At 42.1% G+C, this 17109-nt stretch overlaps 2 protein-coding genes across 2 annotated transcripts in view; one reads left to right on the forward strand and one right to left on the reverse strand.

Annotated features, from left to right (window-relative positions):
• Window positions 1–11576, reverse strand: ADAT2 (adenosine deaminase tRNA specific 2). Its single transcript, XM_055811274.1, has 6 exons — window positions 11437–11576; window positions 11103–11207; window positions 2939–3089; window positions 2263–2369; window positions 446–518; window positions 1–326 (listed from the first exon to the last, which is right to left on the reverse strand). The coding sequence occupies exons 1-6, from the start codon at window positions 11485–11487 to the stop codon at window positions 286–288; spliced, it is 528 nt and encodes a 175-aa protein (XP_055667249.1). The 5' UTR covers window positions 11488–11576; the 3' UTR covers window positions 1–285.
• The window catches only part of PEX3 (peroxisomal biogenesis factor 3), a 19744-nt gene continuing 14182 nt past the window's right edge, over window positions 11548–17109 (forward strand). Inside the window, exon 1 of the mRNA XM_055811273.1 lies at window positions 11548–11688. Within this exon, the coding sequence (XP_055667248.1) occupies window positions 11616–11688 (73 nt within the window). The 5' untranslated portion in view covers window positions 11548–11615. The remainder of the gene's footprint in view (window positions 11689–17109) is intronic.

Below are 17109 nucleotides of genomic sequence, written 5' to 3' on the forward strand. Positions count from 1 at the left end.
TGTACAGAATGGCATCATTTTAATGGATCCATCTGGCTTTAAACAAGTGAACCTGAACCATAAATTTTCCTCTTTCTAAAAACAGCCACTTAATTTTCTGTTTGGTCATGTATAACAAGAAATCAATACACAGAAACACAGGCATAGGTACTAAGTATCCTGTTAGTAAAAACTCTGTACAGAACATTAGACATAGTTTAATTGGACTGTACATTTTAAAAAGCAGGGATGCTGAAGAATTCTTTGCATATTTTTGGTAAGTTTCTGTCTCCCATCAGTGTAAGGCTAATTACGATTGTCCTTTTTCCGTACTTTTGATTTTGGTGCTGCCGAGAAGAAACAGAAAGGGAGAAAAAAACATCAGAAGTGAATTACAGTAATACTAGTGCCAGCATTCTTTTAAATTAGGTTGGGATCAAAATGGATCCATTAATGTGAAACCTACCATTGGGATTTTCTTGTCTGTAGAAAGCTTTTAACATTTCCACTGCTTCTTTGGCACGATAGCCAGAAATGCACTGTTCAAATTAGAATGATGCTCGTGAGTACATCTGAGAATAACATGCTCCATGCTTCACAATAATGCCTTAAGTACAGAATAATTGTAAAAAACTGTATTTTCTATTTGAGGGTCAGAAAATCTCCTTTTCAGGCTGAATACCTTATACATTTGAAAAATACTATGTTGAGGCTTACTAAATAATTTCCCTAATAACTTAAAAGTTCGGTAAAACAAACTTTGTTACTAACTTACATAAAATTTTTATTCAATCTCCAATTTCTTTCTTATTAATGTGTTTCCAACTTACTTCATATGTTCCTCAAGCACTTGGAAATCTAAGGGATACACACCTAGGTATCTGTAGATAAGATTCCTACCAGAAAGCATTTGTCCACACACCCGGTCTTTATTCCTAACAGTCACCTCTCAGACCTTTTTGGTCCTCCTAAAATATTTTTCCAGGCTGTAAACATTAATAACAAAGTGTATAAATGTCACTAACACTAAATGAATCTCCACCCACACTAGGAAATAATTATAGGAAATAATAATTATATTATAATTAATACAATTAATTATAATAAATAATCCCACTGCAATTGCCTACAGAAACAAAGAAAGGATTTGTGGTAGTAAGAATCTTCTCCTTTCTTTCTTCCAAACATATAGCAAAATTAAATACCGTATGCCAACGTTACCAAATGAACACTCTTCTAGTACTGACCATACAAATTAATTCAGATGCTAGCCTCACAAACACCCTGACAGAAAGATGCTTAATATGGTTACACTGGACTGCCAAATAGAGTCAGCTTGCTGACAGAAATTCTTTCTGAGCCTTGAGCCTTCAGTGCTTATTTACAATGCTGAAATATACTACTTGGTTTTTACATTCATTAAATTGTAAACGTTAAGTGTGAAGAAGAGACTTCTAAGAACCCTAATCAGTATCCTTGTATAAAACAGGACCATTTACAACTGTGTATAATGTGATAAATGTAATGCTATAAATGCTTTATCTATACAGATGTATAGATACCTATACTTCTAGGTATACTAGAATAATGCTGTAAAGCATCTGTATTGATGTATACTGTACCTCCACTGAACGCTTGTCCAGCCGTTCTTAAATGACGAAGATGTCATTCCCCCCACTCTGTTCCAGTCCTTCAGTATTGTTACTATCCAGAAAGTTTCCTGCTATCTACAGTAAATCTCCTCTGCTACTTTTCCAGTCTGTATTTTTTTGGTGATTTGAACTATATGAAGTCTATGCTAATGCATTTTGCCTCATATATAGATAGACTGGGAGCAAAAATACAATCATTTCCAGTGGCTCAGCTAAAAATCAGTAACTTAGTAAGCTGCTGTTACTTGATCTTTATTGATTATGTGTCTGTATATTCTACCGTTTAAAAAATATTTTCTCTCATCTCATCCCACAGCATACACTTGCTGTTCTAAGTATTACACATCTTTTAGATATATTTATTCCTTACTTTGTTCCACTAGTATAATTCTTTCCTTTCCACTTTGATGCATCCTTTTAAATAATTTTAAAACTGTCATCAGGCTTTTCCTCAATTTTATTTTCTCTAAGGACTTAATCTTTTATCATTATTTTTTTGTTAAATCAAGTTTACTTTGATCATCCTTCATCTACATCCTCTTAAACGGATGCATAACATTCTCAAAGCAGGGTAGCGAAGCTAGGCACAGTACCCTAGCTGAAATATAGAGGAAAACATTTTACTGCTTACTTCAAATGGTTCTCCTGTGTCAACCATATCATCAGATGAGATGCTTAAAACTGAGCCACAGCCTCCAAATCGCTCATTTCGACAGCCATATACGACCCGCGGAATTTATATGAATGAGTTAAGGTATTAAGTTAAAATGAAAGGCAAGCAGGAAGTACAGTAGCTGGATTTAAGTAGTCATTAAATTTCACAAAAATGTGCTTGTACTTTTCAAACTAGCTTGCACTATAATTCCTCCCTCATAAAATCAAAATTTACTTCTGAGTAATATAAGATCTATTGCTGAAGATGCACATCCAGCCTTTCTCAGAAAAGGATAAGCAAGAATCCCAAAGCAGAGGCATACAAAGACACGGTTTACGGATTGTTACAACATTCAAAACTGAACACTAAACTGAGATTAGTTCATTTACATAATAACAGACATGTCTAAAATGTATTTTCACATCCCTAAGAGAAATCATTGCTGGTCATAATTGCACCACTTCTCTTTCATTCTTGAGTCTCCCACTATTTACCACGTAGTAAATGGAGGTGGGTGCAGACTCTGAGACCATAAGATGGTACCCCTGTTGGCTCTGCCTGACATTGTCAAGCCCTTCTTTGTGGGCTCAGTGCCAAAAGACTTAACAGTTTGATATATGGTCTCCCAGCATGAAGAAGCATGAAAGGATACTCATCAAGCGCACGGCAGCTGCACACATGATGCAAGGCTCTACAGTTACGTACAATATCGAGTGTGCAAATACTTCGTTATAATCTCTGTTGCGTTGCTTGCACCAGTCAAGGACCTGATCGATTGCCACCATTTCTGCGTGTCGAGTAGCCTAGGAGATAAAAATAAACATTTTCATAAAGTTTGCATTGATTCACAGCTTTAAGGTTCTCACTTGTACAAATACAAATGAAATAAGATGTAACATCATAAAACTACTCTTTCAAGTCAAGGGCATAATCACCTGACATCTAATTTATTAATAATGCAATTATTTTCACTTCTCTTGAAGTAATACAATGCTTTCTTGAGAAGTATGTTTTCAGCGCACCTCTTTGCTGGTTCAAGTTGCAGAAGGAATTTCCTGCAGCCCAAACTGCAGGAAATATTCAGCCGAAGAAAACATGTTCAACCTCAGTCTCATATGCAACACACAGAAGACCCACAAGTGCAAAACAGTTTTTTCTTCTACCTGTTCCTAGGCAGAGGAGCCTGCTCAGAAGTTCTTCATTACCCCTCTCTGTCATGTCAGCATAGTAAGACATGAAAGCTCTGCTTGAGGCTTAAGTGACACACAAAGCCCATTAGAACAACTGATCTAGCCCACTGTGCTTCCAAGAGCAGGCAGGGATACTTTCTCTGGAAATATTAAGAAACTGCTCCTAGCTGGTACCTCTTCCTCCCTCTGCCGATGTTACTATGCCTGCATGGAATGAACGTGCAGTGATTTCAGTATGTTTCTGGAACTGCTTAGCCTACTGCATAAACACAGTATTTTCAGTTTGCGTCAGGTTTAATGCTGCCTGGGAATACGTAACACGTACAGTAAGTTCCTCAAGTAATAGGCAGGGATTGCAGCATATGCCTGATTACAAAAAGACATAATAATATTGATTTATCTTTTTTTAATCCAAGATAACTGAATGATGAGTATCTCAGAGGTCACAGCAATAGTTATGGCACAAAAACCTGAACAGAAGAAATGCTGACTTTAATTGCAGAGACAAAACCGATCAGTAATGTCCCACTATCGCTCCGGAATGTCTGCAGTGGTGTGTTTTGCCAATCAAATGTCACAGCAAAAATATCACAAAGTACTAGTTTTGAAAGGACTGTCCAGTTACAAAGCCTGATGCTCATTTGAATGAAGGCTGTAAGTACTTCCCTTCCTTCTAATCTACTCTAGAAAAAGGATGTTTTTGACACAGGCATTAGGCTAAGACCTAATCAACCCAAATTATACTTCTACCTCTGCTACACATGTCTTTATGTGACCTTAGGTAACTTCCTCTCAACACATGAACTTGGGTTAATGTTCTACTACTGTGAAGATCTGTGGTGGTAACTCTGAGATGCTCTACAACAGGGGTCCTCAAACTTTTTAACCAGGGGGCCGGTGCACGGATGCAGTGGCAGGCAGTCATCTGCGGCTGCTTGGTTCCCCCCCAACCCCCAGCGGGGGGGGAGGTGGTGTCTGTAAATACCGGGGGCCAGATTGAGGACCCTGGAGGGCCGTATCCGGCCCACAGGCCATAGTTTGAGGACTCCTGGTCTACAATATATGGCACAGGACTCACATATACATCAGTGGTAGGTTTAACACAGTTTAAAAATGTTTTAAAACGCCTACAGAGATCTACATTGCCTAAGCCTACATTAGCAAATAGTGCAGTGCAAGAGGACTGTATCCGTAGGGCAAAACAGTGCTAAGGACCCAACGCCTACTGAGGAGAGTTCACACTGGCCTAGCTCCAGTTCAGTCCCATGGACGGTACCTTCCCAGCAACAGCTGTCGTGCATTAGGTATGCTCCCTGAGCGCATTTTTCCAGTATAGTTCCATCTGAAAGGAAGACAGCTTGCCATCTCTGAGACACAGACCAAAGCATGGTAAGCAGACACAAGAAATTTATTCCATAGTGCACTTGTGATCTGAAATAACATAGTAATGAACCCACTCAGAATAAAAACATGGATCTGAATCAATATGCAGGCACGATTCCTCCAGACCTACCAGTGAAATGTTGCCATGAAGGTTCCCTAGTTGAATAAATGCAATCACATCAGCTGAAATCTCAGTGGAAACACCAAGTGCAACACCCTCCAGCAGAAAGATCCCTCAGACCTACTACAGCTACCGTAACAGAAAATTATTAAGTTGTGGCTATCCTAGTTTTGTGCCCCTCAGACCATAAGACACATGAATACCACATTGGCTTTCTAACTCCTGAGCACGAATTGAAAGCATATAAGCAATAAGCCTGCATGACTGGAGGAAAACATGCCTCTGACCTATGACACTACTTTACACCGAGTACACCAAGTAGCTTTTAGGCCTCTGCTGCTCTTGGGAGTAGAAGTTAAGAGAAGTCATGCAGCTGCTCTTGGGAGTAGAAGTTAAGAGAAGTCATGCAGCTGTTCTAAGTCATACTGGCTTCTACAGTAATAGAAGACAGCTACACAAAAGAGATTATGCTAATATAGAACATTACTAGGTCCCAGTGCATCCACATCTTAAGTAACGCACACTGGTTTGGTCATCTCACCTCACGAAGACATGGGAACACCAGGAAAAATCCACCACAGGGTGAGAAAGGATTATCCAAGTTACAGAACAGTCTCTGTATAAAGACTAATGATGTCCTGGTTTCAGCTGAGATAGTTAGTTTTCTTCTCATTAGCTGGTGCAGTGTTGTGATTTGGATTTGGTATGAGAAAAATGCTGATAGCACACTGATGGTTTTGGTTATTGCTGGGTGATGTTTATACCAAGTCAAGGACTTTTTGGTTCCTTGGGCCCTGCCAGCGAGAGGGCTGGAGGGGCACGGGAAGTTGGGAGGGGACACAGCCAGGACAGCTGACCCCAACTAGCCAAAGGGATATTCCATACCATATGACGTCATGCTGAGTATAAACTAAGGGAAGAAGGAAGGGAGGGGGGAACATTTGGTGTTATGGCGTTTGTATTCCCAAGTAACCGTTACGCGTGATGGAGCCCTGCGGTCCTGGGGATGGCCGAACACCTGCCTGCCCAGTGAATGAATTGGTGAATGAATTCCTTGCTTTGCTTTGCTTGTGTGCGCAGCTTTTGCTTTGCCCATTAAATCGTTCTTGTCTCAACCCTCAAGTTTTACATTCCTTTCTGATTCTCCTTCCCATCCCTCTGGGTGAGGGGGGAGTGAGCGAGCAGCTGTGTGGTGCTTGGTTGCCAGCTGGGGTTAAACCACGACACTAGACTACAGCTCTTAACTCACCAAATAGTCATTAGTTTTCCAAGTTAAGATGACTACAGTAGACATTTATAAAAATCAAGAAAAATGTGGAAAAGCGAACAGTAAATTGTGATTTATTATTTTTCATAACAAGCAGGCACCCAATGAAATTATCAGGCAGCAGATTTAAAACAAACAAAAGGAAGTACTCTTTCACAAAGCACATAATTAAATTGTGGAACTCATTGCTACAGGATGCTATGGAAGCCAAAAACATAAATGAGTTCAAAAAAGGTTTAGACAAATTCGTGGAGGATATGTGCAGAGACAGCTATCAGAAACAATGATCCAGATACAGCCTTGTGCTTTGGAAGTCCCTAAGCTATCCTCTTTCTGAAGTGGGAAGGTTACATAAGGCAAAGGTGTACACTACTAATTTCTTGTTTCTTGAGCTTCTTTCTTAAGCATCTGCTAAAGGCCCCTCTTAAAGACAAGATATGGTGGGGAAAACTGACCTTCTAGGTCTGCCTTAGGATTTTATTTTGTATTGAGCTATGACTAGATAGTCTTTTTTATTGACTTGCTGTGTGTAAAGTAACATACAAAAAAGATGATGTTCATTTTGAGTCACTGACTCAATTCCTAAGCTTCTACAAACCCCTAATGTTTTTTATCTTCCTAATATTATACACTATTTTAAAGCCAAGAAAACAAAAGCAGGTACGAGTAGCAAGGGAAAAAGAGAATTCTTAGAGAGTAGCAAATGGCGTTCCAAGGAGAAATTATTTGAAGCTGATGTCAGTGGGTAAAAAGCCTTGACAAAGCCTTAAAATAGTGCCCCAAACTGTGGCAAATGTTAAAGATACCAGCAGTGCCCCGAAAAGCTTACCTTCCAAATCTTAGACCAGAATTAACAAGCAAGAGTAAAGGGGATCAAAGGTCAAAGTTCTATATTATCTTGTGGCTTCATTAGCAATTTAAGAGTGCAAACAATACTTCATTTTCAATTATTGCATACTGTACTTGCAAGATGATCTGGGCAAAGACACGCACTACAATGACCCAGCAGGAGATAACAAAGAGAAGTCTGCATGTATCAACAAAGAGCCTAAGACAGAGAGCATTTTAGTGGGAAGCAAATGATTGCATCACACATGGGAATAAAGATGCCAGAGGAAAAAAAAAGGATTCTGGTCAGAAAGGGTCACATATATTATAAGGAAGACAAGTTTCTGAGGCACAACTGTGAACAAGCAAGTGTGGGACCTGCCAGAGGCAACACAGTACTAGCACAATCTTGTGAATGTATTGCCAGGCTGTTGAAAACAAACGTCTTGCACAGAAAATTGTTGCACTATTGCCCAATGAATACAAGTAATTACATGCCTAACTATTTTGACATGCTGATGCCACAACCACACTCCTAAAAAAAATACTCTTTTCTTCCAACAGCAAATTTTTCCAGGAGAATGTGGTGATGATCAATAATTTCACAAATAACTTCCACAGAGTAAGTGGCAGTACTCCTGACATTAATGTGTTCTGCTAAGGACATGCAGGGCAGAAACAAAAGTATGGAGAGTGACAGGAGACAGGCTTAAAAAAATGGGAGAGCTTTCAGCAACTAAATCTTTTTGCCAAAATGAGCAGTTTGGGAACAAGAATGAAAGAGGGCATAAAGAAGACACTACCTGCTCCTAACTCCAGTCAGTTAGATCAGAGGATGCAGAGACTTACTTAAGGATAAGACGGAATTTATTTGACATGAAGCCTTGTGACCAGCTGGTTTCCAAGCAAGGGGAGAACTGCAGGGAAGAACTGCAGATTTAACTGGATAAACAATAATTTTTTAAAAGCTGGGAAAAAAGTTTTCAAGGAGTGAAAAAAGGCCAATATATTATAAAGCTACATTTTGGAGGTCAGAAAGCAAAGGCTAAAGGAAGAGTCACCAAACATCAACCCTGCAAAACAAATTACATAAAAAGTAAAAATACCTTGAAGACAAAACATGTGAAAAAGGAGTTAGAACTACTACAGTGACCATAAGATGAGGCTGAAATATAATTATAGCACTACTCCAAGACAAAATCAGTATTTTGCCTTTTCAATAAAAATGACGTGGAGAATATGGCCAAAAGGCAGAATAATAGTATGACACCACAAATTACAGTATATGACATACAGAATTAGAACTTTTAAGGGCATGGAAAAGGGATAAAGGTCAAAACCCCAAACTCATCTCCATCAGAAAACTGCTAAAGAACTCATGCATGAGGCTGACAGTCACATAGCAATGCTTTTAATACATCAAGGGAGAGTTATCACATGACTGAAACCTATAAGAGCAAACAGAGTCACTGTAATGAAAAATAGGAAGGACATACAATCCTGACATCTACAGATCCAGGATAGTCTCAAAAGCAAAACAGGCAACATAACACACTTTGAAGGTAATATTCTAAGGACTAAGTCTATAAAAGGAAAACAAAACAAAATACAACGTGGATTTACATAAAGATAGTTGACACAAAATTAACCTAGTAACTTTCCGTGACAAACGTTTTTTCTAGGCAAAGAAACACCAATCTCATCTCTCTGGACTTCTACAACGCATCTGGCACAGCACAAGACGTGAAATTATTGTCAGTCTGGGGAAAACACCATAGCACAAGAAACTTAAGGTAAGCAAGCAAAGAAGAGAAGTTGCATCAAAAGTGGAAGTATTTGTCCAGAGGGAACCAATTAGCAACAATGCTCAAAGATCATTTTGCTTAAATGTTTTCAGTTGTGACATTGGCATTAATGGGAGAAACATCTAGAAAAAACAACTAACAATGTGATGTCTTTCATCTCATGAAAGACATCATCAGAAGAGACAGAGTCAGTGTGTCACTCGAGAGGTGGATGGCCTTATAGATAGGAGAAAAAAATAATCAAAACAACAAATGAAGAATAACAAAACACCACAAAGGACCAAGGAAGCTTCAGAAAAGATGGGTGGACTTACTTCTGGGGAGAATGGGAAGAAGTATTGTTATCAAACAAGGCGCAAGAGGAAGTCCATCTGGAATAAAGCGTATAGTTCTGGTTAAGTGAATTCAAGATGAATCAAAGCTGGAATGAATGTATATAAGAATTATTAGAATGAACACAGAAAGCAAGCCTATCTTCTGAGAGGAAATTAAACAGCTGGCTTGGGGAAAATAGGGAAAACAAAAAGCCAGAAGGGAATACGACTTCAGAAACATCCAAGCTATGCAAAATAATGGTTGATGCTGGCACAATAATAGGGAGATATAAACAGACCATAAAATGTTGAAAACTGGAAATCAGATGTTTTCTAGCTGTCTGAGGAATGATGTTCTGGAGAAGTCCTCCAACTTGAGGTGGGACGAGCAATTAGTTTTAGAATAGACTTTGATAAAATGTAAGATGTCTGCCGGAACCGCCCCAGTGTTTCAAGAGCGTTTCTTTTTTCCCCAGGATCATTCCTAAATAATGCCAGCAATTGTTAGGAGAAAACTGAAAACAATTTCCTGCATTCACATTTCCCAACAAGTGCCTCCTTCAAGCTTACATTTTCTTCTAGACTATATAGAGCAATTAGGTAACTGATACAAAATTTAGAAGCACTGAGTACCAGCATTTCCAATCACCGTAATATAAGCATTTATGAAAATTAAGCCACAAAAGAACTGAAACTTGAGCTAAACAGAAATTGAAAAAAGGGTTGGCTTTCAAAGTTATTAACAGTTTACTGTTTCTAAAATGCAGCCAAATTTTTTAAATCAGACTACTTGGATTTAAGTACCTACCTTCAGACAACCCTAACATTAAAGCCAAAAAAGTCCTAGTTTCCCTAACATTTTAAAATTGATTCTGATTTTTGCAGGCTCGTCAGTTACGTTCTGCCCATTTATTAACGTGATTTTTACACAGCATTAATATCTCTGGCACAATTTTCCCAAGAAGTGCCTGCTTCCCCACAGTGTTTATGCTGATTTAACTTGAGATACTTAGCTTCTCTGTCATCTGGCTTTCTTGAGTTGTATTAGAATTATCTTAATACATTATGGATTGTCCTGTAGCACAAATTAGTATAATGATTCATCTCTACTGTTACATTTTTGAGCTTAGAAGCCTCATTTTCACCTTTTATTATGTTCCCAGATTTGAGACAACTAATATAAATTACAACCAGATCCTGCAATCAGATTCATTTATACAAAACTTCCAGTTGTACAAAATCTCTGTTGGCTTTAATTGGTCTCCCAGAGTGTAGAAGATCTAATTTGATGGCTGAAATCACAAGCATCAGGTCTAAAATTTACAGGCAGTACTTTTTAGAAAGAACAATTTTGCTAAAGGAAGAATCTTTGTAAACTAGACATGAGATGTTGTTACCCTACATATACTGTAACTACGCAACTTCCCAACTCCTTGTGCTCCCCCATCTCTTGTAAAAAGAGACTGGTAATTATTTATTCCTTTATTTGTACGGAGTTTTTCCTAGCAGGGCAACAGGCTTGCATTTCCGATTTATAGTGCAGTACTTTTCAGGTGAGGGGGAAACAGTGCTTTGCTAACGACGTGAACTGTTCCTGCAGCGCCCGTGGGAAGAACACCGACGGGAGGGCTGCACAGGCCGCTCCCTTCCCGCTCTTAACCCGCAGGCGACGGCAAAGGCCTCCGGAGCGCCCCGGGGCGGGCAGCCTGCGGGGGCGGCAGCCGCCACCTCACACCGCCACGGGGCGGCCTCCCCTGCCCCGACTGCGGCCCCCGCCGGCCCCGCCGCGCCCCGAGAGCCGCGCTCAAGCCCCAGCCCCGCCGGTGCCGGTGAGGGAGCCGCGCCCGGCGCAGCGGGGCAGGACAAGGCAGGGCCTCCAACACGGCAGGGGCCCGAGCCCGGACTCACGTTCTTCGTCTCGTTGACCTCGTTCCTGCCCCTGCCGATGACCTCGCCGTTGTGCACCAGCAGACAACCGACGGGCACCTCCCCGTTCTCCAGCGCCTCTTTGGCCTGCAGGGCACACACAGGGAACGGGACGGCGTTACCTGCCCCAGCCACGAGCCGGGCTTCAGCCAGCCCCCGACCTCCCGCCCCCACCGGGAGGCCCCGGCCAGCCCGCTCCGGGGCTCCCTGCTCCCCTCCCGCCTCCTGCGAGGCTTCCCCCCGCGGGGCAGCGGAGCCCGGCCACCCGCACCCCTCGCGGGCCGGGGGAGGCGGGAGCCCCCGCGCCGGCACTGACCACGTCGAGGGCCCGGTCCATCCAGGCCACCGCTGCCGCCTCCTCCTCCATGGCCGGCACCGGCGGGGCGCGGGCGGCGTTTCCGGGGGGCCGGGCGGCGGGGCACCGCGGGCGGGGCGCTGCCACCGCCTCTTCCGCTGACGCGGGGAGGTGAGGGGCGGCCGGGCCGGGCGCGCAGGATGCTGCGCTCGCTCTGGAGTTTCCTCAAGCGGCACAAGAAGAAGTGCCTCGTCCTCGGCACCTTCCTCGGCGGTGAGTGCCCGGTAGCCGGGCCCAGGGGCCGCGGTGAGCGGTAGCACGGGCCGACTCCGTGCCGACCGCGGGGCCTCCCCCGCCGCGCTGTCGCTGAGGTGCTCCCGGCTCCCGCTGGGGAGGCGCCCCGGGAGGCGGCGCTCGGCCGCTGCGCCCGGCCGGCCCCCTGCGGTCAGGCGGGTTCCCGGCTGGCGGGCAGGCCTAGCAGCCCCCGCGCCCGCCCGGTGCCGGCCGCTGGCGTGACCCCCCGCGGTGCCGCGGGGCTGGCCGGCCTCGGCCCCGCACCGCTGCGGGCCGTGGCGCAGGGGGCTCCGCCGTGGCCTGCAGCCCTGCGCCTCGCTGGGGACAGCAGAAGGCGCCCACCGCCCGCCCGTGGGACAGTGGGGTGGCAGGGGGAGGCCTCTCCTAGGCAGAGAGGAAAATCTACGCGTCGTCCTTTCGGGCTGCCCGGGTGTGCTTACGGCGGGTGTCTGGGGGGTTCCCAACAGCATCCAGCTGCGCAAGGCGCGGGTGCCGCTTACATTGTAGTTCTTAGGACGGAGGTTGAACGCCTGTACTTCTAAAAGCGATTCGTGCGTTCAGGTGAATTGTCAAGTATAAACAACTGCAGACACAAAACTTTATGGGAGAGGAGGATTTACGTTAATTATTCAAGCTGTTCTTTCTTCCTTAAGGTGCTTGTCTAACCTGTAGGGTGGTTATGATTTGGTAAGCTCCTCCTTTCCTTGGAGTTATTATAGGGTTATTTTTAGTTGGAACTGGATTTAAAAGAACACCTTGGATATTTATCTGTTTAATAATAAAGTGCATATCTGTGCAGGTGGAGATTAGATAGTCCTCAAAAGGTACAGCCGTGCCTTTGCATGCTCAATCATCAGATGTGTCTTATGCAAATGACGCAGAATTAAATATTACAGAGTTGTTAAAGAAAGTTTGTATTTCTTTATGCGCACTAGAACTTGCCTGAACAGTTAAATATTTTGAGAGCTACAGGGGTTTTGCAGTACATTTTGTCTCATATTCAGGTGAGGTCTCTTGTGAAGGTAAATTGTATATACTTCTGACTTGCCTTGGTTGTTGTGCCCTCTGCATCCTTTCAGCATTAATTCCTTCTGCATTTTTCGCATATTAATACTTGATAATAGGTTAGATTATGGTAACTGAAGTACTTGTCGGGCCTATTCTCTGGCTTACCCCCTCACCTGCAGGTTTCCTGACTCTGCGAGTACAGCAGAATATAATGTTTACCAGTTTCTGAGCCACCACACTTACAGCCCACCAAGTTAACAGATTTACTTTATCGGGTTGTAACCTGCAAGCTGTTCCCCTTCAGTTGTCTTTGTGAGAATGGTGGGCAGGCAAACGGGAATAGTAAAATCATCGGTTGTCCCAGTTTCCACTAGTAAACATGGATTAATGTCCAAGTGGGAAAGCAGATATTGGGGGCCTTCTGGCTCTTGGTAGTCTTCGTAGCCTGAAATCATAAATTCATCGTGTATAAACAGCTCTCTGCCAGCCTGCAAACCATCCTAATATCACTGAATAAGCTTTTTCCTTATAATTGGTGCTGTTTATGTACAGTTCAGTGTCACTTTCACTGAAACATTACTGACTGGATAAGGTGCACTTAAATAAATATCAGGGACTAAAATAAAGTTAATTAAAGTATGACCAATCCATGAAACCCCCAAGATGCTCCTCTTCTAACAAGCTTTTCAAGTTCTGACTGGAAATACTGAACTATGCAGTTGTTGCCTAAAGCATTAGTACCTTTTTCCTCAGGCCATGTTGTATTTGAGGTCTCTGTAGAGAATTACTTTTTTTAATTTGATCCTTGGTAGTAAATCAGGGCATCCACAAGCAGGAGAGCATCATTAGCTGCCACCAGCTGCAACTTACACCATGGTATTTTGAGGCAGCTCGGGAGATGGAGGGATTTACTGCAGAATGCTGAATTACAGCTGTTCAGCAGCTGAATTGTGAGTGCTTTGTCCATCTGCATACTAGTTATGGATCAGACCTTAAAATAACTCCAGAAGCTATGGTAATGCCACCACCAATTAATCAGAACTCCAAGATCCACAATAAACTCATTCCAAAAAATACTGCTTGACTTTGAAAGGTACAATGCAACTTCACGCAGCTGCTCTTACTTGAAGGCAGAATATTTGGAAGTGGCTGAATGATTTAAGAAAAGCATCCAAATCTGCTGAGTTAATGCCAGAGACTAGAATCTGCATCTCTCTGGTGTATGTTTGCTTTTTTAAGAGCTGTAGGTGCATTTTCTGAGGAGGATGATTTAACAAAGAAAATGGGACATCACGAGGTTTAATGATTTTAAGTCTTTAACTGGCACATGGTCATACATTAATGTGAATATTTAATGATTTGTTAGACAATATAGTGTTTTATCGGTGTTGTGTTACTGAAGAATTATTGCACCAAAATTCAAGTTGATTGGTAGCCTTTCTTCTGTTTACTGAGATGGATTCCTTGTGCACTATCAGTGGCTGTTATTCTTAGTGTAATTTCTGTCAATCCCAAAACTGCAACGTGTTTTTCTGCTAACAAAGATACACAACTCATAAAGTAGGAGCTCAAATAGAGGGAAAAGCAACTGAAATGGATGTAATTATCCCTTAACGATAGAGCAAGGTTGAGAAGACCTCAACTTAGCAAAGACCCAGTACAAACCATTTCTTCAGAAGTCTGTTCTTTTAGCAATATAAAGTAAATTGCATACTAAAAAGATTGAAATCTCTTCAGGCAAGGAAGATCTAGTGTTCTGGGGTTAAACCCACTAGAGATATTTAGAGAGAATGCTGGCATGACAGAGCTGCAAGGACATGTTACCTTCACTTGTTCTTATTAAGTAGAAACGACTTTACCACTTTAAGGTGACTGCCTGTCTCAGTGCTCAGTTAAAGGTGGATTTCAATGGATATTACAAACTTACTTGCTGTTGAAATTCTCTTGCTGCAGTAGAAGAGCAAGTTCTGGGTGTGTCTGCAACGTATGGTTCTGATTTCAGTGGTGAACTGTTGCTCAATTTTCTGCAAGCTGAAGGTTGCAGCAGGTGAAGAACATTGCAGTTCAGAAATCTGTCTGCGTATCACAGTTTTTTTTGGCTTGTGTGTGCAGGGGTGTTAAGAACGTTTTGGTGGGGCTCGAAGGTGCCAAGAGAATAAGGCCTTCTTATTTTAAATATGGTTTTCAACCATAATGGGACAATTGTGTGTCACCTGATGCATGGCTTGCTTGTACATAAGGACAAACCACAACTTACATAGCTGTCAGTATTCTGGAAGGGTACAGGCTTCTGTGTGTCAGAGCAATTTCTACATAATAAAATTTTTTAAAATGAAAATTTGCCTTTAGTTTTATTTTCTGAGGGAAATATAGCAATGAGGGTAAACCAGGTCACATAGGGTTGTAAAGAGGTTTCCTGAAAACTAATGCCTTCTAGTTACCTATCCCACCCTTTTTCTCTCTCTATCCCACCTGTGAAGAAAGGAAAGAGCTGAGGGAGAGGTAAGCCATAACTTAAGTGATGTGAGAAATATCCTACCTGTTTGAGGCCACTGGCATGAATGTGTAAGAGCCTGCAGATTTTGTTCGCTTACTTCCATTACTTACATTTAGATGGGAAAAGACTATACAGTGCTGAAGAGAGCTACGGAGACAAATTAGAACATATCTGTCTCAATTCACTGTTAACAGATGAACCAAAGCGTTGCTCCCACAGGATATGGATGTTGTAGGACACTGGTTTAAACTCAGCCGCTCACTCACACTCTCCACTCCTTATCATGTGCTGCCCCCTGCCCCCACCGCCAGCAGGATGGGGAAGAGAATCAGAAAAGTAAAAGTGAGAAAACTCACAGGTTGAGATAAAACCAGTTTATTATTGTAATTTCTTTTTTTAATTATTAGTACTAATAAATTATAAGGAAAAGGGGGAAGAATAAATGAGAGAGAAAAATAAAACCCAAGGAAGACAAGTGATGCAAGTGAAAACAGTTGCGTGCCATGAACTGACTGATGCCCAGCCAGTCCCCGAGCAGCAGTGCCCCCCGCTGCCAACCTCCACCCTAGTTTTATTGCTGACATGATGTCCCATGGTATAGAATATCCCTTTGGTCAGTTGGGGTCAGCTGTCCTGGCTGTGTCCCCTCCCACCTTCTTGTGCCACCCCGGTCTGCTCACTGCTGGTACAGTGTGAGAAGCAGAAAAGACCTTGACTCTGTGTGACTACAAAAGTAGACATGGGGACAAATGACTGTATGTTAATGTAATGTGAGAGATGTGGTGGGATAAAACGATTGGAAAAATCTTGCGTTCAAAAATTATTTGCTAATACAAAAAAACCTGTTGCTGTTTCAGTATGTTAGCTGCAAAATAAAAGATAAAATAAATCAGTACCGTCACAGTTGTGTTCTAAATAGATATTCTTGGCAGGGATCGATAATTTTTAGAGAAAAATAATCTAATTGTTATTTATGAAGTCTGATTTTGATAATAATTTAGTTGTCAAATTGCATTTTTTGTATATGGAAATATATATATTAAAATTTGCATCTAATCGGGTGCATCTTCCACATGGCAAGTGATCAGTGTGCCTAAAGTCTGAAGCAAGAGAGAGTGACTTCCCCATTTTTATTTTATGAGGCTTTTGGGAAATAAATGGAAGTGACTGTGGGTGTTCCGAACCGGTCTAGCCTGTAGTTGCCTATTAGAAAACCAATATGAATAGCCAGGGTTTTTTTGCAGTCATGAACGCTGGGGCACAAAGTTGACAAGCCTTTTGACATACTAATGATAGTTTTGAAGAATGTATTGAAAGGTTTTAATGACCCAACAAATGTAGCGGAATTCAAAGTCTTGGGGAATGTGGGGTTTGTTTGTGGGTTTTTTGTAGTTTTTATCGATCTGGCTTATAAAAATAGTTTTAAAACTTCCATCATTCAGCAACTGTTAAATGCCTCATTCATTCAGATACTAACTTTGAAATGTGAAAATAGAACTTTGAAGAAAACTGTGGCTCTGTGTTTACAGCCTTTGAAGTGGAAGTACTTGGTGGAAGTAAATAAAGGTTTGATATTCACGTTTCTCCTGTGTGCCGTTATTGACTTGACAGAGTTGGAGCTGACGGTCTGTAGAGCAGTTTCAGTACTTGGGGAATTGTTCTGCAGTGGACAGAAGATGATCATCTTGTACAACAGTCTTTTTCTGCTTGGGTTTGGCCTACCTTATACAATCCCCACCTTCCCTGTCAGTTTTTTCATGAGAGAACATGGGAAGGGCTGGTTATGCACCTAAACAGGGAACTGCTGCTACTAGTGCACACAGGAGACCGCAAATGAACTTGGTACACAGGGTGTGTTGTAAGAAGGTATCGGTGGAGGGGGAGAAATCCATACA

This window comes from Falco peregrinus, chromosome 7 (assembly GCF_023634155.1).
Source record: "Falco peregrinus isolate bFalPer1 chromosome 7, bFalPer1.pri, whole genome shotgun sequence".
In the NCBI taxonomy this organism is placed as follows: Eukaryota; Metazoa; Chordata; class Aves; order Falconiformes; family Falconidae; genus Falco; species Falco peregrinus.